This window comes from Vanessa cardui, chromosome 30 (assembly GCF_905220365.1).
Source record: "Vanessa cardui chromosome 30, ilVanCard2.1, whole genome shotgun sequence".
NCBI lineage: Eukaryota > Metazoa > Arthropoda > Insecta > Lepidoptera > Nymphalidae > Vanessa > Vanessa cardui.
The window spans coordinates 3,238,564-3,263,524 of NC_061152.1; the positions used below are offsets into that span (position 1 = coordinate 3,238,564).

The window sequence follows — 24,961 nt, forward strand, 5'->3', positions numbered from 1 at the left end:
CTGTTTACTACAACATCATTGATGTGAGTTGTTTTATTTAACGAGTGAGTCTTTTTTTATTTTTAAAACTAAGCGGGTCACGTGGAAACATTTTGTATTACCTACTTCTAAAATCTGAAGTCATACGAAAGACGTTCTGAAATCTATTGCGTAGACTTATTTTTATGAAATCGGATACAATAACAAAATATGATACGATAAAAAAAATATCATTTTTATGACGAGGTACTTTTTTCAAGACCGGTAAGCACCGCTACTTTACTTTATCGAATTTATTAAAATTGTGCCGTAATGTGTTCGACATGTGCTGTCATGTGCAGATGTAATACAAAAAAATAAAATGTTTTTTTGTAAATTTATATAATAACAAGTGAAAAACAACATTTCGAAAATATAATAATTTTTTTTTTAAAAGAATAGATGTGCTAAAAAGTGCTTAGTATGTGGTATGATGTGGCGCTTGGAAAAAAAATATTCAAAAAATAAAAAAAATATGACCAGGTCCTTTGAGGCGTTGATAGGTTTTGTATGGAAGCAAACCATAAACTAAAAAAATACTTTATAGGTTACTGTCGGACTCGTAGTAAGGGTTCTAGTATACCTGGGTGCAAAGCCATGAGAACTGTTTGACGAATGTGCAGCGAGTCGTCTCCGAAGGATTACAAGACACGGAAGTTGATGCTGTTGGAAGAAGGTCCGCTGCTGAATTTCCCTTTGGCCAGTGGCGTAGCTATCGTAGGGCCAGGTGGTACTACCACCGCCCATGGACATCTGCAGCACCAGGGGGCTAGCAGGTGCGTTGCCGGCCTTTGAGGAAGTAGTAGGCTCTTTTCTTGAAGGTTCCCATGTCGTATCGGTTCGGACGTACGACATGGGAACGCCATGGGACATGTTTCGGTGGCTGGTTCCACAAAGAAGGTTGTGCGAGGCAGAACATGTCTTAGAATTCGCGCTGTTGTGGATTTTCGGACATCGAACTGGTGCGGGTGAAACTTAAACTGAATTACGACGAGATGCCCGAAGGTGAAATTTAGCAACCGGGATTAATAAGAACAATTCCTTGGAATTTCTAACACAAGATTTCTTATTTGGAATACAGGGTTATTGGTAATTCGACGTATATCCGTTAGGAGGTGATAGGGGTGACAATTTGCAATAATTTTAACCCCCATATGCATAATCCAACAGTGAACCATTTTTGAGTTATCACGTTTTTTAGCTTTCAAAATTTGTCAAAAATGCAACTTCAAAAATGTATTTAAAAAAAGTATCAAATAAAATCATTTTTTTTTCTTTTGTTTTTTAAAAATGATTAAACACTGAATATTTGTCAATATTTAAACAATAATTATCGGTCCTAATTTAAAAATGCGATGTGGAAAAATTTCGTTTTAATTATTTTTTTATTTAATTTCAATATTTTTTAGCTTTTTTCCTCAAAAATACCTTAAAAACTAAAAAAATCATTATGAAACTTGGCCTGCAGATTATTTTAAAAACATAACCGTTTTCTTAGCTTTCCAAAAATGTATAAAAAGAAGGAAATTATTTCAAATCAATCGAAATAAAATGACCTGAAAGGACATTGATGGAAATTCGTAGTCGACCATGAACGAATTCGTACTAAAGGTAGCTCTTTAAAATTCCCACAAAATTAACTAAAAATAACAACCAATGAAAAAAAACTTACTTAATACAAATTTAAAATAAAATTTGGAAACAGTAATAGTTCAATAGCTAAGTTATAAATAAGACATTTTGTAATATAGCCTAAATAAAGTATTCATAAGCGAGTCCTCTGTCAGTCAGCACACACAGCATGTTCTACAATGAATAATGCAGAATACTATTCTTATTATTATCCTCACGAAGAAGTCCCTGAAAGGTTAGTTTTTTTTGGGATAGTCCTAACATTCAGTGCATCAAGGGGGTTCGTTGAGGTTTTTTGAAGCTTAAGGTATCCTGAACGAATTGAAGCATTTGATAACGAAAGCGGTGGCTCTCCTTTGGCCTAAAAAAGGTCTCTTACGAGGGGCATCTTTCATCATTCATTCTCTGATGCAGTACTTGGGCCTGATCCTGGACACCACGGTACCGGTCTTGGATTGCCATGTTTTTTATTTTTGTTCGGTGGAGCTCGATATTTCGACATTGTCTACGAATGTCTTGTTCACGAGACTCTTGCAAAGCAAGCTTGAACCACCCCAAGCAAGAACAAAGGTCCTCACCTCACACCTGACTGGTGCCCACAACGCAGCGTGGCAGACGACATCTACGTATGGAAAATGAAAGTTGTCTGAAATATCAATAGTTTATTGTTTTCGAAACAATAGTTGTATTTATTCAGTTGTAATCGATTATTTATTACCCATTACATATATTTGCTATACCGGCAATAACGATGTTTGTACAAGAATCCGTTTGGTATAAAAAGGCGAGCACAGGCCCAGGATGGCATAGTCTTGTTGGACACTTGGTCTTTTAAGGATATTAAGTCCTAAGACCAAAGATATGATGAAGCCATCGTATCTTATCCTTCTCTGCGTGATTGGCGTAAGTTTTCTTTATTTACATTTGTATATAATCGAGTTTTGCCTGTGTAATATATACTTTGTCCCTATGTTTATAATCTGCCATTCGGAATATTTGGTATTTTGTGCGAATGAGCCATTGCAACTACTGGCACAAGGGACTTTATCCATGTTTAGAAGGGCGGTAGTGCATTGGTCATTGTCTATGAACGGTGGTGACTTACAATCCGGTGACAAATTTGCCAATCCGCGAACCCATTCTATAAAAATATTAGCGAGTAATGATATCGACGCCCATGTGCCTTTGAAGTCCATGCACGACATCTCATTGTGGTAACATGTGATCATCACATGTACTAACAGGCTTATCGAAACTAAAGTATTAATGGATGTGTGGTACCTACCGACTACTTGCACATAGCCCTACCACCATTCGTTTAGTTATTGGTATTTTAAATCAACGTAATATTCGAATTGTCGTCCTAACGTTGGAAACGAGGGAATACTATCACTAATACTACAAAAAATGTGCTGTCTTCAATTTATTAACATTGGTAAACTCATTATGCATTTTTTAACTTGATTTAATTTTGGTACAGGTACTGGATGCGCTGGTTGCTCCAAAACATCGTAAGTATTTATGGAATTCCACATAGATCGATCGATGATAGAGCTACTCGATCTATATAGTTCACGGCAGTCATGCCATTTTCTAGCCAGGCAGTGCACAGTTATGTCCGCAAACAAAATTCACCCCCTATTTTCACAACTCCTTTTACAAATGCCACACCACACGACAAGAGTTAGCCCATTCCACTAGTCGAACTCCTAGGGAATAAAATACTCGCACATGCACCACTAACCTCCATACTCTACGACGTTGTTCACAAATAGATGCTCTGCAGCGTATAAATGTCCCATGTCCCATGCCTTCTGTGATGCAAAGGGACGGTTCACATGTGTAATACAAGTATATTAGAGCAAGAAAAAGCCCAGCAATGCAGTCGAATAGACCAAGGGCAAATCCCTTTGGGAGCTCGTTTCTTGGAATAGGGTTTTTTTCTTATATTGACTCTGTGTTTACGTACACACACATGCACTCTTATATACGTGTGTATGTATTATTTTCCGTATAAAGTAATATTGGCAAGTTTACTTTGAGTTGTTATGAATTAGAGACATTTCAATAATTTTTGCTTTGGGTTATTAAAAATACGTTTTTAAAGCATGTTAATAATTATTTACAGACGATGGAAAATACCTAAAACTCGATCTTCCTGGTAAGACATAATTATATATTATAATATCTTAAGAAACTCGTTAAACTGTAAATTACAATATTTATTGCTAGTGACCATTTGTTAAAAAATATTTTAGATAGTCTAAAACAATTTATTTAATATAAAATTACAATTCAAGTTTCACACAGGTACGAAATAGTTGGTTACATTTCCGACATTTCATTTACACAGTACTTTTAATCGTCACAGTAAAGTTTAACTAGCATTTTAAACTAACTTGACAAGAAGAAACAGCAATGTAATCAATGGGTTTGACTTTATTTCCAATAATTCAGAGATACATAACGATTCTGGTAGATGTATATACTATTTCTTGATTAGAAATTACTAAAACTAACGGGATTACTTTAAACTATCGCCGGTTTCAAATGTCTACCGCGAAGAACCGCCAAAATATTCAGTTACCTTCTTTACTCTTCAAATTCGTTAAATATTGACATGTTGAGCGCATCAAATCGTATCTGGACTTGAAGTACATACATCGTTATAAGCTGTTATATACTTTGCTCACTCCAATCATATAACTGGACCCCTATCACAGAATTCCAAGTTGAAGCCAGATTTTAAGCTCTAGTTCTGTGATTTGAATGGTAATAATGGTCCAAATTAAAGTAAAATTGAGACAAATGCGAAATTTAAAATAGATAAAAATATCGACTATAATTCTGTAAATCTCGTCACTAATACGACGCGTAATACACCCCCACCCATAATACAAAGTCGATGGCAAGTGGACTGACAACGTCGAAAACTTGCAGATGATGGTAACGAATACGAGTTTATCGCAGACAAGAAGTTGGACAAGTTTGGTAAACAAATCATTACACTGACACTCGAGCCTATCGGTAAGTTCATGAACACAGAACAGCGTGGCTTGCAACTGTACGCACAATCGTTAAACAAATTCTCAATTAGGAGTTGTGTTATAAATTCTCGTAGCTGTCAATAATTCAATTTTATAATTTAGAGATATTAAAACAGAGGCAAGTCAACTGGGCTGTTAGTTTGAACAATGCGCCAAACGAACAAACCTACACATACAAAATCAAGCAGTACCACTGATCTCCATAGCTTGTAATATTGTTCGTAAACATATCTACATATCATAGAACCGAGCCTATACACAAAGATCTTTTAGACTACGCAGCGGACTGTTTATGTTTGTTCTTCAATCTAAATTGGATATATAGACCCTTACTGCGACTGCGAAGTAAGGAGGGTAGTTGGTTGCTTTGTAAATTGTGATGTGATTTTCTTTACAGAAGATCAAAAGGATGGACTAACGTCTGGATTGAACACCCAGTCCTACTGGAAGAATATTGCTAGCTCTTCAAACACAGCAGAGAGCTCGAACAGTAATCGCAATGAATTTGCTGGTCAAGTAAACAACGGAAACGAAAACGCTTACTGGAGATCAGTGTCGGACTCGAAGGAATCGTCCTCTAGTTCGAACAGTAACTACAATTACAACGAAGGTACGTGTGTAGCGTTATTCCTCGTTTGGTGTTGTTAGATTAGATTTAACGAATATCATTTGACGTTTGGGAGTGTGCTCGTCTAATTTCAAAGTATATTTGTCAATTTATTCTTAGCACTCTTGAGAATATTAGTCGTTCTAACTTGACCATCGGCATTGGCATGGCGAAGCCCAGTGTTCCTTCTCCTTCATACTACTCTATTGCATTTTGTATTCACTTGCTAGTTCTGTAACTACAGGCATAACATCTTAGTTCCCATGGTTGGTTGCACGTCGACGATGTGAGGAATGGGAATTACTTCTTACAATGCTATTTAATTCCTTGACTTATGTGTTCAGTGATGGTAACTTCAGAGAGCGAATTTTGTTTTGTTTGACGGTTACTATTGTGAACTTCAAAGCAAATACTTATTTAAGCGTATATTGTTACAGGAGGATTCGTAAATAACGTTCCACCGAAATCGTATCCAGCACAACTACTACCGCCAAAACCCCGACCATCAGTATATTATCCACCACAGTTCTATCCAGAACCCGTGTATTACCCACGTCCAATTTATCCTGAACCCATTGTTCCTTACGTTCAGCCTGCGTTTGTAAATATTCCCTCACTTGAAAATTACAAACGCGGATTTGTACCCACCACAGGAAACGGATACATGCTCTCTCCTCGATCATTCGTTGGTCAATACCCAGTCCCTCCCGGTTTTCCACCCAAGCAATCAGTCGGGCCCATTGCTCCAGCTCCAGGAAGCCCGATTGATTTCGCAGGTATATATGCTCATTTAAGTAACTTTGAATATGTTCAACTCACATAACTCTCGAACAAAAGCAAACACTTACACGATTAAACCGATTATTTTCGTCTCGATTTGATTTTGCGAAATAAACCTAAGTCGACTGAGCGATATAATTATTTATACTTGAACTTCATTTACTTTAGGACAGTTACTCAAGTAGTAGGAGGATTGTACGTTCATATTGTTTCTTTTTATTTAAAGGTAAACCAATTGCACCCTCAAACAATGTGCCCGCTCCATTGAGTACACCAACTACTGGTTCCGCCAGCTACACGCAATTTGTTGGTGGTAGCAGTTCAGGCAGTTCAGTTTCAAACAATGAACAGGCTTTCTCAAGCTCATGGAATCAGAACAACGGAGGATCTACTTCATCAACAAGTAAATAATACGTTTACATTTTCTACTTTAATTTCTTTGAATTTGAGAAAATAGGACCACACTCGGACTGCATAATGTATATTCTTCAATACGCAACGAGGCGCCGATTTTATAATAAATTATTGGCCAACAAAAGGTTATTTTATAATATTTTCAGTTTTTAAAAATCAAATTAAACGTTTTTTTATGATTGGTTTAATTTTCAACAGACCCACAAAATGGCTATCCTGGTTCAACGAGCTCAAGTTATGGCCAAACATCAAGTGGTAGTAACGCCGGCAGCTCATTCTCAAATAATGGACAAACTTACTCCAATACCTACGGACAGAGCGAAAGTGGATCTACTACCGCTACGGGTAAGTTGCATAGTGCGATCTTTTATGTATCAGTGGACAAATATTCATTTGATTTTGGAAATCGAAGTACTATAAGATGAAGTCGCTTCCCACCCTGTGAACAATTAGATCATTTAACCTACGCAACGGACTTGGGTTTTGAATTTCTTAACGGGACTTGAAAATAAATTAATAATTTCAAATTAAACAGGCCCACAAGGAGGATCACCAACCAGCCCCGATGATGATTCATCAAACAGCCCACAACAAGGATCATCAAACCAACCACAAGGGGGATCAGAAAACCAACCGCAAGGTGGATTAACTAACTATCCACAGCAAGTATCACCAACCAGTCCCGATGATGATGATTCATCAGACACCCCCCAGCAAGGATCACCTAACGCCCCACAAGGCGGATCTCCAAGCCAACCACAAGGAGGATATCCAACCGAACCCGTAAACGGAAACCCCGGAACTAGTAGTTCAAGCTTCACAAACACTTCGACTGGCAGCAGTGCAGGTACCTCACCAACAGGACCTCAAGGTGGATCACCTAACAAACCACAAGGTGGATCACCTAACGCCCCACAAGGAGGATCACCTAACGCCCCACAAGGAGGATCACCTAGCGCCCCACAAGGAGGATCACCTAACGCCCCACAAGGAGGATCACCTAACGCCCCACAAGGAGGATCACCTAACGCCCCACAAGGAGGATCACCTAATCAACCACAAGGAGTTCCATCAAACCAACCACAAGGAGGATCACCTAACCAACCACAAGGTGGATCACCCAACGCCCCACAAGGAGGATCACCTACTACCCCACAAGGAGGAGCACCAAACAGCCCCGATGACGATTCATCAGTCAGCCCTCAGCAAGGATCACCATCCAGCCCCGGTGATGACTCATCAGACAGCCCTCAGCAAGGATCACCATCCAGCCCCGGTGATGACTCATCAGACAGCCCTCAGCAAGGATCACCAACCAGCCCCGATGACGATTCAACAGACAGCCCCCAGCAGGGATCACCTACCAGCGCCGATGATGACTCATCAGCCAGCCCACAACAAGGAACACCAAACAGCCCCGATGATGACTCATCAGACAGCCCACAGCAAGGATCTCCAAGCAGTCCCATTGATGACTCAACAGACAGTCCCGATGGTGATTCCCCAAACAGCCCACAGCAAGGATCACCAAGCGGTCAAACGACTGGTTCCAGCAGTTCAAGCTACACTAAATCTTCGACGGGAAGCAATGCAGGCAGCTCATACACAAGCACCGGACAGACTTACACAAACACCTACGGTCAGACTGACAGTGGATCCAGTTCTTTCACAGGTTAGTTTCCCTATTCGCTGGTAGAATATCTATATAAAACAATAATTTTCTAATTCAATGCAAACATTATTTTGATATTGATAATTTACGACGATAGCCACAATTATTATATCCTGTTTCTGCAAAATTCATTACTAAGGCGACATCTCCTCACTGAGAGATGGAGCATTAGGTTAGCGGTATGACATTCACAGGCAATTACTTCACATTAATTACTTTTAAATGTATCCATTTTTAGATACGACATATGTAAATGGCCAGCATACGGGAGGTTAGGTGTTGGGTACCCAGGATCTTATTCTGAACAACAATTATCGAAAAGTAAATGAATGCCGATAGGAAAGTTAAAATATGAGTGTAGGAACTGACGAATAAACAACAATAATTTGGCGTTTATAAATATAGTAGAGATAAAAGCAGTAGCAATGCAATTAAATTTCGGAAGGAGAAAGAAAATTGTGTTAATTTCTTTTTACCTTTTGGCATGAAACTCAAGTAAAAAAATAATTATTCAAACAAATACAGGAACTCAAACTGGATCACCTACCGCCCCACAAGGCGGATCACCAAGCCAACCACAGGGCGGATACCCGACCGGCCCAGTAAACGGAAACCCCGGAACAAGTAGTTCAAGCTTCACAAACACGTCGACTGGTAGCAGTGCAGGTACCTCACCAACAGGACCTCAAGGCGGATCACCTAACCAACCACAAGGAGGATCACCTAACCAACCACAAGGAGGATCACCAAGCCAACCACAAGGCGGATCACCAAACCAACCACAAGGCGGATCACCTAACCAACCACAAGGCGGATCACCTAACCAACCACAAGGAGGATCACCTAACCAACCACAAGGAGGATCACCAAGCCAACCACAAGGCGGATCACCAAACCAACCACAAGGCGGATCACCTAACCAACCACAAGGCGGATCACCTAACCAACCACAAGGAGGATCACCAAACCAACCACAAGGTGGATACCCGACCGGCCCAGTAAACGGAAACCCCGGAACAAGTAGTTCAAGCTTCACAAACACGTCGACTGGTAGCAGTGCAGGTACCTCACCAACAGGACCTCAAGGAGGATCACCTAACCAACCACAAGGCGGATCACCCAACCAACCACAAGCCGGATCACCTAACGCCCCACAAGGCGGTTCACCTAACCAACCACAAGGTGGATACCCGACCGGCCCAGTAAACGGAAACCCCGGAACAAGTAGTTCAAGCTTCACAAACACGTCGACTGGTAGCAGTGCAGGTACCTCACCAACAGGACCTCAAGGAGGATCACCTAACCAACCACAAGGCGGATCACCTAACCAACCACAAGGCGGATCACCTAACCAACCACAAGGCGGATCACCTAACGCCCCACAAGGCGGATCACCTAACCAACCACAGGACGGATCACCTAACCAACCACAAGGAGGATCACCTAACCAACCACAAGGAGGATCACCAAGCCAACCACAAGGCGGATCACCTAACCAACCACAAGGCGGATCACCAAATCAACCACAAGGAGGATCACCTAACCAACCACAAGGCGGATCACCTAACGCCCCACAAGGCGGATCACCTAACCAACCACAAGGCGGATCACCTAACCAACCACAAGGCGGATCACCTAACCAACCACAAGGCGGATCACCGAACCAACCACAAGGCGGATCACCTAACCAACCACAAGGAGGATCACCTAACCAACCACAAGGAGGATCACCTAACCAACCACAAGGCGGATCACCAAACCAACCACAAGGTGGATACCCGACCGGCCCAGTAAACGGAAACCCCGAAACAAGTAGTTCAAGCTTCACAAACACGTCGACTGGTAGCAGTGCAGGTACCTCACCAACAGGACCTCAAGGAGGATCACCTAATCAGCCACAAGGAGGATCACCTAACCAACCACAAGGCGGATCACCTAATGCCCCACAAGGAGGGTCACCAAACCAACCACAAGGCGGATCACCTAACCAACCACAAGGCGGATCGCCCAACAAACCACAAGGTGGATCACCAAACCAACCACAAGGCGGATCAGTAAATGGAAACCCTAGTTCCACTAGTTCAAGCTACACTACATCGTCGACTGGAAGCAATGCAGGCAGCTCATACACAAGCAGCCAACAGACCTACACAAACAGCTATGGTCAGACTGAAACTGTAACCAGTTCTTCCACAGGTAAATTTGCGTAAAAATGCTAGGGTATCCCAATACAATATTCATTACTAGCGACCCGCCCCGGCTTCGCACGGGTACAATACTGATACTAAGTATATTACAGAATTTGACTATATACGACTTCACATTACAAACTTGTTTAATTATCAGTCTATACTATAGTGTCCGTGTATTTTATACACAAACCGTCCTCTCGAATCACTCTTTCTATTAAAAAAAAACGCATCAAAATACGTTTCGTAGTTTTAAAGATTTCAGCATAAAAGGGACATAGGGACAGAGAAAGCAACTATGTTTTATACTATGTAGTGATAGTTATTAAAAAAAATGCAAAATTCTTTAATTGAAATATTACAATGACAGTAAAGGCCCTTGTATCAATACTAAGATGACTGATCTTCAATGTGAGAAGTGGCCTTAACTGAGCAAAAGGGTATTAACAAGATATTACTTTAATTTATGTACCGTAATTTTTATGATACCCACTATGTAAATGGCCTCCGTCCCGGAGTGCAAGTGTTAGGTAGCCAGTGTATAATCCTATCATCGAGTATGCCAAATAAAATGACCACCGGTATAACAGAAAAGACACGAGTGTTACAGCAAATAAGTAAACACAATAAAATTAGTAGCGTCGAGTTGACATATTCTAAGTAAATAATAATAAACTTTATTTAAGATTTTTTTTTTGTTCAATGAACAATAAATGATTTAAATAATGGTTCAAACAATTACAGGTCCACAAGGAGGATCACCAAACAAACCACAAGGCGGTTCACCAAACCAACCACAAGGAGGATCACCTAACGCTCCACAAGGAGGATCACCTAACCAACCACAAGGAGGATCACCTAACCAACCACAAGGAGGATCACCTAACCAACCACAAGGAGGATCACCTAACGCTCCACAAGGAGGATCACCTAACGCTCCACAAGGAGGATCACCTAACGCTCCACAAGGAGGATCACCTAACGCTCCACAAGGAGGATCACCTAACGCTCCACAAGGAGGATCACCTAACCAACCACAAGGCGGATCACCTAACCAACCACAAGGCGGATCACCTAACGCTCCACAAGGAGGATCACCTAACCAACCACAAGGCGGATCACCTAACCAACCACAAGGTGGATCACCTAACCAACCACAAGGCGGATCACCTAACGCCCCACAAGGAGGATCACCTAACGCCCCACAAGGAGGATCACCCAACAAACCACAAGGTGGATCACCCAACAAACCACAAGGCGGATCACCAAACCAACCACAAGGTGGATACCCGACCGGCCCAGTAAACGGAAACCCCGGAACCAGTAGTTCAAACTTCACAAACACGTCGACTGGTAGCAGTGCAGGTACCTCACCAACAGGACCTCAAGGAGGATCACCTAACCAACCACAAGGAGGATCACCTAACCAACCACAAGGCGGATCACCTAACCAACCACAAGGAGGATCACCTAACCAACCACAAGGAGGATCACCTAACCAACCACAAGGAGGATCACCTAACCAACCACAAGGAGGATCACCAAGCCAACCACAAGGCGGATCACCAAACCAACCACAAGGCGGATCACCTAACCAACCACAAGGCGGATCACCAAATCAACCACAAGGAGGATCACCTAACCAACCACAAGGCGGATCACCTAACGCCCCACAAGGCGGATCACCTAACCAACCACAAGGCGGATCACCTAACCAACCACAAGGCGGATCATTTAACCAACCACAAGGCGGATCACCTAACCAACCACAAGGCGGATCACCTAACGCCCCACAAGGAGGATCACCCAACAAACCACAAGGTGGATCACCCAACAAACCACAAGGCGGATCACCAAACCAACCACAAGGTGGATACCCGACCGGCCCAGTAAACGGAAACCCCGGAACAAGTAGTTCAAGCTTCACAAACACGTCGACTGGTAGCAGTGCAGGTACCTCACCAACAGGACCTCAAGGAGGATCACCTAACCAACCACAAGGAGGATCACCTAACCAACCACAAGGCGGATCACCTAACCAACCACAAGGAGGATCACCTAACCAACCACAAGGAGGATCACCTAACCAACCACAAGGCGGATCACCTAACCAACCACAAGGAGGATCACCTAACGCCCCACAAGGAGGATCACCTAACCAACCACAAGGCGGATCACCTAACGCCCCACAAGGAGGATCACCTAACCAACCACAAGGCGGATCACCTAACGCCCCACAAGGAGGATCACCTAACCAACCACAAGGCGGATCACCTAACGCCCCACAAGGAGGATCACCCAACAAACCACAAGATGGATCACCCAACAAACCACAAGGCGGATCACCAAACCAACCACAAGGTGGATACCCGACCGGCCCAGTAAACGGAAACCCCGGAACAAGTAGTTCAAGCTTCACAAACACTTCGACTGGTAGCAGTGCAGGTACCTCACCAACAGGACCTCAAGGAGGATCACCTAACCAACCACAAGGCGGATCACCTAACCAACCACAAGGCGGATCGCCCAACAAACCACAAGGTGGATCACCAAACCAACCACAAGGCGGATCAGTAAATGGAAACCCTAGTTCCACTAGTTCAAGCTACACTACATCGTCGACTGGAAGCAATGCAGGCAGCTCATACACAAGCAGCCAACAGACCTACACAAACAGCTATGGTCAGACTGAAACTGTAACCAGTTCTTCCACAGGTAAATTTGCGTAAAAATGCTAGGGTATCCCAATACAATATTCATTACTAGCGACCCGCCCCGGCTTCGCACGGGTACAATACTGATACTAAGTATATTACAGAATTTGACTATATACGACTTCACATTACAAACTTGTTTAATTATCAGTCTATACTATAGTGTCCGTGTGTTTTATACACAAACCGTCCTCTCGAATCACTCTTTCTATTAAAAAAAAACGCATCAAAATACGTTTCGTAGTTTTAAAGACTTGAGCATAAAAGGGACATAGGGACAGAGAAAGCAACTATGTTTTATACTATGTAGTGATAGTTATTAAAAAAAATTGCAAAATTCTTTAATTGAAATATTACAATGACAGTAAAGGCCCTTGTATCAATACTAAGATGACTGATCTTCAATGTGAGAAGTGGCCTTAACTGAGCAAAAGGGTATTAACAAGATATTACTTTAATTTATGTACCGTAATTTTTATGATACCCACTATGTAAATGGCCTCCGTCCCGGAGTGCAAGTGTTAGGTAGCCAGTGTATAATCCTATCATCGAGTATGCCAAATAAAATGACCACCGGTATAACAGAAAAGACACGAGTGTTACAGCAAATAAGTAAACACAATAAAATTAGTAGCGTCGAGTTGACATATTCTTAGAAAATAATAATAAACTTTATTTAAGATTTTTTTTTTTATGTACAATGAACAATAAATGATTTAAATAATGGTTCATACAATTACAGGTCCACAAGGAGGATCACCAAACAAACCACAAGGCGGTTCACCAAACCAACCACAAGGAGGATCACCTAACGCTCCACAAGGAGGATCACCTAACCAACCACAAGGAGGATCACCTAACCAACCACAAGGAGGATCACCTAACCAACCACAAGGAGGATCACCTAACGCTCCACAAGGAGGATCACCTAACGCTCCACAAGGAGGATCACCTAACCAACCACAAGGAGGATCACCTAACCAACCACAAGGAGGATCACCTAACGCCCCACAAGGAGGATCACCAAACCAACCACAAGGTGGATCACCTAACCAACCACAAGGCGGATCACCTACCGCCCCACAAGGAGGATCACCTAACCAACCACAAGGCGGATCACCTAACGCCCCACAAGGAGGATCACCTAACCAACCACAAGGCGGATCACCTAACGCCCCACAAGGAGGATCACCCAACAAACCACAAGGTGGATCACCCAACAAACCACAAGGCGGATCACCAAACCAACCACAAGGAGGATACCCGACCGGCCCAGTAAACGGAAACCCCGGAACAAGTAGTTCAAGCTTCACAAACACTTCGACTGGTAGCAGTGCAGGTACCTCACCAACAGGACCTCAAGGAGGATCACCTAACCAACCACAAGGAGGATCACCAACCAAACCACAAGGCGGTTCACCAAACCAACCACAAGGCGGATCACCCAACGAACCTCAAGGTGGATCACCCAACAAACCACAAGGCGGATCACCAAACCAACCACAAGGTGGATACCCGACCGGCCCAGTAAACGGAAACCCCGGAACAAGTAGTTCAAGCTTCACAAACACGTCGACTGGTAGCAGTGCAGGTACCTCACCAACAGGACCTCAAGGAGGATCACCTAACGCCCCACAAGGAGGATCACCTAACCAACCACAAGGCGGATCACCTAACCAACCACAAGGAGGATCACCTAACCAACCACAAGGCGGATCACCTAACGGCCCACAAGGAGGATCACCAAACGCTCCACAAGGAGGATCACCTAACCAACCACAAGGAGGATCACCTAACCAACCACAAGGCGGATCACCTAACGGCCCACAAGGAGGATCACCAAACGCTCCACAAGGAGGATCACCTAACCAACCACAAGGAGGATCACCTAACCAACCACAAGGAGGATCACCTAACCAACCACAAGGCGGATCACCTAACCAACCACAAGGAGGATCACCAACCAAACCACAAGGCGGTTCACCAAACCAACCACAAGGCGGATCACCTAACGCTCCACAAGGAGGATCACCTAACCAACCACAAGGAGGATACCCGACCGGCCCAGTAAACGGAAACCCCGGAACAAGTAGTTCAAGCTTCACAAACACGTCGACTGGTAGCAGTGCAGGTACCTCACCAACAGGACCTCAAGGAGGATCACCTAACCAACCACAAGGAGGATCACCTAACCAACCACAAGGAGGATCACCTAACCAACCACAAGGTGGATCACCTAACCAACCACAAGGAGGATCACCCAACAAACCACAAGGCGGATCACCAAACCAACCACAAGGAGGATACCCGACCGGCCCAGTAAACGGAAACTCCGGAACAAGTAGTTCAAGCTTCACAAACACGTCGACTGGTAGCAGTGCAGGTACCTCACCAACAGGACCTCAAGGAGGATCACCTAACCGACCACAAGGAGGATCACCTAACCAACCACAAGGCGGATCACCTAACCAACCACAAGGAGGATCACCAAACCAACCACAAGGTGGATCACCTAACCAACCACAAGGCGGATCACCTAACGCCCCACAAGGAGGATCACCTAACCAACCACAAGGTGGATCACCTAACCAACCACAAGGCGGATCACCTAACGCTCCACAAGGAGGATCACCTAACCAACCACAAGGAGGATCACCTAACGCCCCACAAGGAGGATCACCCAACAAACCACAAGGTGGATCACCCAACAAACCACAAGGCGGATCACCAAACCAACCACAAGGTGGATACCCGACCGGCCCAGTAAACGGAAACCCCGGAACAAGTAGTTCAAGCTTCACAAACACGTCGACTGGTAGCAGTGCAGGTACCTCACCAACAGGACCTCAAGGAGGATCACCTAACGCCCCACAAGGAGGATCACCTAACGGTCCACAAGGAAGATCACCTAACCAACCACAAGGAGGATCACCTAACCAACCACAAGGCGGATCACCTAACGGCCCACAAGGAGGATCACCAAACGCTCCACAAGGAGGATCACCTAACCAACCACAAGGAGGATCACCTAACCAACCACAAGAAGGATCACCTAACCAACCACAAGGAGGATCACCTAACGCCCCACAAGGAGGATCACCAAACCAACCACAAGGTGGATCACCTAACGCCCCACAAGGAGGATCACCTAACGCTCCACAAGGAGGATCACCTAACCAACCACAAGGAGGATCACCTAACCAACCACAAGGAGGATCACCTAACCAGCCACAAGGAGGATCACCTAACGCCCCACAAGGAGGATCACCAAACCAACCACAAGGTGGATCACCTAGCCAACCACAAGGCGGATCACCTAACGCCCCACAAGGAGGATCACCTAACCAACCACAAGGCGGATCACCTAACGCCCCACAAGGAGGATCACCTAACCAACCACAAGGCGGATCACCTAACGCCCCACAAGGAGGATCACCCAACAAACCACAAGGTGGATCACCCAACAAACCACAAGGCGGATCACCAAACCAACCACAAGGAGGATACCCGACTGGCCCAGTAAACGGAAACCCCGGAACAAGTAGTTCAAGCTTCACAAACACGTCGACTGGTAGCAGTGCAGGTACCTCACCAACAGGACCTCAAGGAGGATCACCTAACCAACCACAAGGAGGATCACCTAACCAACCACAAGGAGGATCACCTAACCAACCACAAGGAGGATCACCTAACGCTCCACAAGGAGGATCACCTAACCAACCACAAGGAGGATCACCTAACCAACCACAAGGCGGATCACCTAACGCCCCACAAGGAGGATCACCCAACAAACCACAAGGTGGATCACCCAACAAACCACAAGGCGGATCACCAAACCAACCACAAGGTGGATACCCGACCGGCCCAGTAAACGGAAACCCCGGAACAAGTAGTTCAAGCTTCACAAACACGTCGACTGGTAGCAGTGCAGGTACCTCACCAACAGGACCTCAAGGAGGATCACCTAACCAACCACAAGGAGGATCACCTAACCAACCACAAGGCGGATCACCTAACCAACCACAAGGAGGATCACCTAACCAACCACAAGGAGGATCACCTAACCAACCACAAGGCGGATCACCTAACCAACCACAAGGAGGATCACCAAACCAACCACAAGGTGGATCACCTAACCAACCACAAGGCGGATCACCTAACGCCCCACAAGGAGGATCACCTAACCAACCACAAGGAGGATCACCTAACCAACCACAAGGCGGATCACCTAACCAACCACAAGGAGGATCACCAAACCAACCACAAGGTGGATCACCTAACCAACCACAAGGCGGATCACCTAACGCCCCACAAGGAGGATCACCTAACCAACCACAGGGCGGATCACCTAACCAACCACAAGGAGGATACCCGACCGGCCCAGTAAACGGAAACCCCGGAACAAGTAGTTCAAGCTTCACAAACACGTCGACTGGTAGCAGTGCAGGTACCTCACCAACAGGACCTCAAGGAGGATCACCTAACCAACCACAAGGAGGATCACCTAACGCTCCACAAGGAGGATCACCTAACCAACCACAAGGAGGATCACCTAACCAACCACAAGGCGGATCACCTAACGCCCCACAAGGAGGATCACCCAACAAACCACAAGGTGGATCACCCAACAAACCACAAGGCGGATCACCTAACCAACCACAAGGAGGATCACCTAACCAACCACAAGGCGGATCACCTAACCAACCACAAGGAGGATCACCAAACCAACCACAAGGAGGATCACCTAACCAACCACAAGGCGGATCACCTAACCAACCACAAGGAGGATCACCAAACCAATCACAAGGTGGATCACCTAACCAACCACAAGGCGGATCACCTAACCAACCACAAGGAGGATCACCAAACCAACCACAAGGTGGATCACCTAACCAACCACAAGGCGGATCACCTAACGCCCCACAAGGAGGATCACCTAACCAACCACAAGGCGGATCACCTAACGCCCCACAAGGAGGATCACCAAACCAACCACAAGGCGGATCACCAAACCAACCACAAGGCGGAAATCCGACCGGCCCAGTAAACGGAAACCCCGGATCGAGTAGTTCAAGCTTCACAAATACGTCGACTGGCAGCAGTGCTGGAACCTCACCATCAGGACCTCAAGCTGGAGCCATCGGAAGTCCCAAACAATCTGGTACGAGTTTATGATCCTTCCACAATGTTATTCCCATATTAAGCCTCGAGCACTCTTCCGTTAATTTCGTATTTCAGTTGTTGCGTAGACCGTTATAACTGAGCGACTGATTAACATACGGCTTCCGGCAATAAACAGAGCTAATCCAGAGTAAGATTTAAATGCATGTGCTAGAATACAGAGTAGAATTTAAATTTTGCTCGTCGGAAAAGACGAGAATGTTTCTTTTCATTATGTCCCTTCAGCCGGAGAGAGCAGTATACACCGGTTTTTCACCCGCGTTAATTGGGAACTTAGAGCCTCTAGTAATTTATATATAAGCCGGTACATTTCACATTTAAGCTACATTTTAATTCAGACTTTTGATTATTAAAGCTTGAATTCGATGCCTTTGTACATTTTTAACGTAATTGATTTCTTTCTTTTTCTATTTCAGCTCCGCTCAGACCAGGTTTCTACCCTAACTACCCAGGAAAGAGCCGCATTTGTGTCTGCTTCAACAGCTTCTCAGAGATGCCCAAAGAACTCCAACAACAATTCAGATATTACTAACGAGAAACGCGATGTCTAAAAATCGATTGACTTTTAACGAAAAACGCATTTGAAAACTGACCCTTATCTTAAGAGCAATAAATTCAGCATTACGAAGTATTTTGTTTTATTTGCGACATTAAACATCCTATTGTCATTACGAGCGGGCTGAAATCAAATCAAATTCCAGTCACTACTTGGTGGTAGCGCACTTTGCGAGCCCTTCTGATGATGTAGATGTGGGTGGGTGGGTCATCAAATATTCTGCCGCTAAATAACAATATATCCATGCCAAACTAACGTAGGCTTGGTACTTGCAATATCTTGAAATCAAAATAGGTGACTGATACAATAATACGAGTAGGTATATTGTACACAATTGTATAAACATTTTGAGCACCCATTTAGAACTGGGGTGTGCGTTTACTTATCTGCTCACGACGCCTCGTCCTTGAGGGGCAGGATCTATCGACTATCTGGCTGTGTGTTGATTGCCGAAACCGAACGACTGACTTCAGATTCCGAACTACAGCAGATCCCATCCCGCAGAGATCGCTATTCTGGGCGATTTCGAACTCACAACACTGTAATTTACTGCAAAAAGTGCGGTTTCAATATAACTATTTAAATTTTCGCACGAAAACGGATCCTTTGTTTCGTATGACGTCACTGTTGTCTGTCACTGACCCACTGATGGTGCTTGTCCTCACTGGCTTCATAATTATGCATTTTTCCTCGATCTTTGAGATACTTTTTGTAAAAATTTAAAACGGACTATCGATACTCATTGACTCTTTGCTCGATTGAGCCGAGCTGGGCCAGTGGTTAAAACGCGCGCATCTTAACTGATGATTGTAGGTTCAAACTCAGGCAAGCACATCATCTGCTCAATTTGTGGTCATAATTCGTCTGGTGCTCGGCGTTGAAGGAAAACCTGGTGAGGAAAACTGCATGTGTCAAATTTCATCGAAATTCTCATTATCATGTGTATTTTACCAACACGCATTGAAGCAGCGTGGTGGAATATGATCCAATCCTTTTCCTCAATGGGCGAAGAGGCGAATGTTTTGTGTGCCAATGTGTTGATCTACTTCGACAAAGTTTTCAAATAAATGGTGTTTGACTTGATCTTCTGACACGAAACTGAGATAAGAGTGGTTTTAAGCTGACAAGAGAAATCTGGGAGTCTGCAACAATCCCGACTTCCATTTTAATTCGTAAAACGCATTTAATTTTCGTTTCAATGATCACCTTTTTACAACTATAACCTCAAATAAGTAGTCAAAACATCAGTGATGTGACGATAGAACGTTAGTGTTTTTGAAATACGTTCCGTTTCACGTTACTTTAATTTGTAATTATTGAAAAACCAAATTATGTGGTAGCTTCACTTAATTGTCAAATGACGATTCAAAAGTGCTTGTAAAAGCCCACTTGAATAAAGTTTATTTTGATTTGATTTCAAATATACCTTGCACTGGCCCTTCTTTTATATTTTTTTAACATTTTAATAGCAACATTTTCATTAATATTATATTTGCATTGTGCCTATATAATAATTAATATATTCGGCCGTTTCAATTCTATTTGACATTTGTTGCGAAGTTATAGACATTTGTTATTTTAAAAGTTGGAAGGTGATATACGAGTAGGTACCTTTTTTTATAGAACCAGTGATTGTTCAAATCTGCAAGTTATAAACTCCATCAAGAGGTACGTAAATATAAAAAAAAAATATTATGCTACGTATATAATACCTTAGGTACTTAGTAATTGTAAGAGCCGTTAGTTTATACTTTGTAATAAATATTGTGAACGGCTAAAAAAATACCAATGCAGTGTATATTGTTTTTAATATAAAAGATTTTGAGTTCAACTGCAAGCAACCTGACCAAGTATTGTTAATTGAATTCTCCTTACAAATTTACAGTAACATAGGTACTTACTTATATATATATTCAAAACAACTATATGTAGGTAAAATGAATTTGCTTACATCTATATTTAACTTATTATAATTTCCTGTTTATAAAGTTTAATTTATAGCTTATTTCGCGTTAATTATTTAACAATAACTAGTTCTTGGACGCGGCTTCGCTCGCCGTTAAGGTGATTGGTTGTCATGTGATAGGTACGTGAAAGAAGTAGCATAGGTACGTCCTTCCTTGTACTTCAAGTTTGCTTCATACCAAATTTCATCAAATTCACTCCATTGGTTTGGTTGCGAAAGAGCGACAGACAGTTACTTTCACATCTATACTATTAGTATAGATTGTGCGTTAACATGGATGTGTTTGTTCATTTAAACAATCATACAGATTCATTTTATGGATAACATCCAGATATTTGTTCTCAGAATTGTATAATAAGTAAAAAACAAGCAAATTCATGATATGTTTAAACAAAATGTTTATGTAATATTGATGATAATTAATGATTATGGTATTTCAATAAATTATAATACTAATCAAATCTAAATATATTTAGATATATCTAGACTATTACAGTTCTAATATTAAAATATAATTATAATGATTCTGTGATCATGATTATTTTGTATGCTTATTTATCTTTTTATGAAAAATATTGTGTTATTACAGTTCCTAAGAAGAAATACAAACCTAGATACTACTCAACTACATACAAGCTGCATTCTCCAGTGAGACGCTGCATCTGTAACTCCAACTTCAGGAACCTCGGTGAAAATGTAGTTGAACAAAATTAAATAGAATAATTACTGAAATAATTTGTGTTTTTATTTTCCTAAAATACAATTACATGTATTACATACATATGCTTTTATATTTATATAGTAATAGTTATATAGTGCAGAACACAGTTTCTGCCAAATAAGGTATCTCTGAGAAACAGACCTTCTGTAAGTTTCCAGTAACTAACTGATTCCTTAAGATTTAATATTGTATTGTTTTCAACACAATTAATCATAATATGATATCAGAGGCTTCCAAGTCTGTCACATTTATTGTATAATTAAGTATTAATTTCTGTTTAAATTAAAAAAAAATATTAAATAGTCTAATTGAAGTTGCTGAAACTGGACTATAACCAATAATCCAAAACTATACTAACAATAACATAGTACTATTAAGCAATGAGTTTTTAAGTTTATTATTTATTATAGTGGGCAAAACAAACCACCTTCGTTGAGTCATAATATGAATAGATATTTCTTATAAAACAATTCATTAAATTACTCATTTAAAATTCAATTTAATTTTCTAAAACCATACCTAGTCTAGTCACAGGAAATATTAGATACTTGGTAAAGAGACAAATGCACTTTTTATTATATTAATTGTTTGAATACAATAAATAGGTTATAAAATGTATACCGAGATGTAGATTGCAGTGCATGGTAACTTTTTTCTTGGTTTTCTGCACCAAATTATTGTTAACAGCGTAGCTGCTCCAAATATAGCATGGATACACTGATAGCTTAAAAAATATGTTGGTTTTATGTTAAAATGATTAATTTAAGGAATGATAGTTAACTCATAATACTATATGGACTCCAGCATGTCTATGAGGCGTTCTCAACTGCCTCCAATGATATATCAAAAGTAATTAAGTGTTTTATAGGTTTTGAAAATACCCATTCAATCACTATACATATTACACTTATATCTTCTGTTTAATATTTTGTTTATAGTTTAAGCAATTTAATTCTAATTATGATAATACTTAAATTATATTTCTTACATAACTAACATATAGCACATATGAGTGAAATAGATTTAAAAAATACATTAATTTATAATTCTTAAAACAATTGACTATCAAATCAAAAATAGTTCTGCCTTCGAATTTAATGTATAGTATGTATAAATGAATGACCAAATCATAGATATTGCAGTAACGACTTACTCAGTTATGCTAACGCATCGAAAATAAACCACAGTGAACACATTTTAACAAATTACAAATCGCGCCAATGCCCAATTTCGAGCTTACAGTCCACGCTCAAGAAGAAAACTTAATGGCGGTTTTAAATGTTTGAATTCAGTTCGGCGCGCTTTTGTTTTTTTTATTTTATATTTTTTTGTTCCAGCCAGTTGTACGGATAAAGGAATCTCTAAAATGTAAATTGTCTAATTGTTTTCATTGTTATTATTATAAATAACGTGTTAGCGTGTCATTTAAAAATAAATTATAATATTAGGCTCACCTGTTTTTGTATCATATTTATAAATATATTTAAAATAAATTAATATTTATTATTCATTTCTTTAACGCGAGTTAACACAAATACTTATTAACTTTTTCCTAAGGCGATTTTTACGAGTAATTAATAATTGTCAGTTTAAAATACGGCTTAAAATTTAATTTCACCGCAGAGTTACACTTCGTGGTTTATAAATATAATGAAAGCCCGCCTGCTGTTGTAGCCAGTCTTCAGCCATAATATTGCTTTCGCTGTTATTAAAACACCAGTACACAAAATATTATTTTGTTACTTTTATAAATCTTATAATCCTGTTGTTAAAAAACATTTGTTTGTCATGTTTTTTTAAATGTACTTATATAATTTTAACTGAAATAATAATAGTTAGAACTGCTATATTTTTATATACGTATCGAATTTGAATTATTTGAAATTGAAATAACATTTATTAGTATTATTAAATACGCCAGTGGAAGAAAGTATAGTATTTATTTATTGTTGGTTTAATTTTTATATTATTGCCCTAAAGTTTACAAATCGAATTTTACAATATTTTTTTGAATTGTCGTTCCATGCGCGACTCTCTTGTTTTTTTTAAATAATCCGTTTGCGCCGGAAAACATCATGTATTATTTTATACAGCCATACCAGACGTTCTAAAAAACAGAAAACAGTTTCCAGAAAAACGTGTTCCGCGCCGGGGATCGTTTATTTTAGTTTATTTTTACATTTCGTTAAAAGTAAAAAGGACAGCTTGATAAAAACAATAAGTAAAAGGGATAACTAGATGTTTTAATTACGCAAAACGTATTACTACCGAATTGTGATGTATTAATACGTAAAACGACTAAAGGCAAACGTCCCAATTAGGACGTTTTCTAGTCTTCACTTTTTGCGCATTAATAACATATCTGTTTACTACAACATCATTGATGTGAGTTGTTTTATTTAACAAGTGAGTCTTTTTTTTATTTTTAAAACTAAGCGGGTCACGTGGAAACATTTTGTATTACCTACTTCTAAAATCTAAAGTCATACGAAAGACGTTCTGAAATCTATTGTGTACACTTATTTTTATGAAATCGGATACAATAACAACATATGATACGATAAAAAAAATATCATTTTTATGACGAGGTACTTTTTTCAAGACCGGTAAGCACCGCTACTTTACTTTATCGAATTTATTAAAATTGTGCCGTAATGTGTTCGACATGTGCTGTCATGTGCAGATGTAATACAAAAAAATAAAATGTTTTTTGTAAATTTATATAATAACAAGTGAAAAACAACATTTCGAAAATATAATAATTTTTTTTTTAAAAGGATAGATGTGCTAAAAAGTTCTTAGTATGTGGTATGATGTGGCGCTTGGAAAAAAAATATTCAAAAAATAAAAAAAATATGACCAGGTCCTTTGAGGCGTTGATAGGTTTTGTATGGAAGCAAACCATAAACTAAAAAAATACTTTATAGGTTACTGTCGGACTCGTAGTAAGGGTTCTAGTATACCTGGGTGCAAAGCCATGAGAACTGTTTGACGAATGTGCAGCGAGTCGTCTCCGAAGGATTACAAGACACGGAAGTTGATGCTGTTGGAAGAAGGTCCGCTGCTGAATTTCCCTTTGGCCAGTGGCGTAGCTATCGTAGGGCCAGGTGGTACTACCACCGCCCATGGACATCTGCAGCACCAGGGGGCTAGCAGGTGCGTTGCCGGCCTTTGAGGAAGTAGTAGGCTCTTTTCTTGAAGGTTCCCATGTCGTATCGGTTCGGACGTACGACATGGGAACGCCATGGGACATGTTTCGGTGGCTGGTTCCACAAAGGTTGTGCGAGGCAGAACATGTCTTAGAATTCGCGCTGTTGTGGATTTTCGGACATCGAACTGGTGCGGGTGAAACTTAAACTTAAACTGAATTACGACGAGATGCCCGAAGGTGAAATTTAGCAACCGGGATTAATAAGAACAATTCCTTGGAATTTCTAACACAAGATTTCTTATTTGGAATACAG

The 24,961-nt window shown here is 41.3% G+C and overlaps 1 protein-coding gene and 1 long non-coding RNA gene across 2 annotated transcripts; both read left to right on the top strand.

The window, feature by feature from the left end:
* Positions 1-633: 633 nt before the first annotated feature.
* On the top strand, positions 634-8,175 carry LOC124542119 (nascent polypeptide-associated complex subunit alpha, muscle-specific form-like). The gene is made up of 8 exons (XM_047120051.1): positions 634-694; positions 4,591-4,677; positions 5,095-5,307; positions 5,742-6,080; positions 6,311-6,487; positions 6,697-6,843; positions 7,034-7,393; positions 7,634-8,175. The coding sequence occupies exons 1-8, from the start codon at positions 634-636 to the stop codon at positions 8,173-8,175; spliced, it is 1,926 nt and encodes a 641-aa protein (XP_046976007.1).
* Positions 8,176-20,214: 12,039 nt separating this feature from the next.
* On the top strand, positions 20,215-21,511 carry LOC124542163. Its single transcript, XR_006967309.1, has 2 exons — positions 20,215-20,478; positions 21,366-21,511. It is a non-coding gene; the product is annotated as an uncharacterized LOC124542163 (long non-coding RNA).
* The last annotated feature ends 3,450 nt before the right edge of the window (positions 21,512-24,961 follow it).

Excerpts from the sequence above, each read along its gene's own strand:
- LOC124542119 (XM_047120051.1), top strand. The coding sequence starts at position 634 with ATGTGCAGCGAGTCGTCTCCGAAGGATTACAAGACACGGAAGTTGATG. Across the intron at positions 4,678-5,094 it reads ACTGACACTCGAGCCTATCG|AAGATCAAAAGGATGGACTA; the intron begins GTAAGTTCATGA and ends TTTTCTTTACAG. Across the intron at positions 6,488-6,696 it reads AGGATCTACTTCATCAACAA|ACCCACAAAATGGCTATCCT; the intron begins GTAAATAATACG and ends AATTTTCAACAG.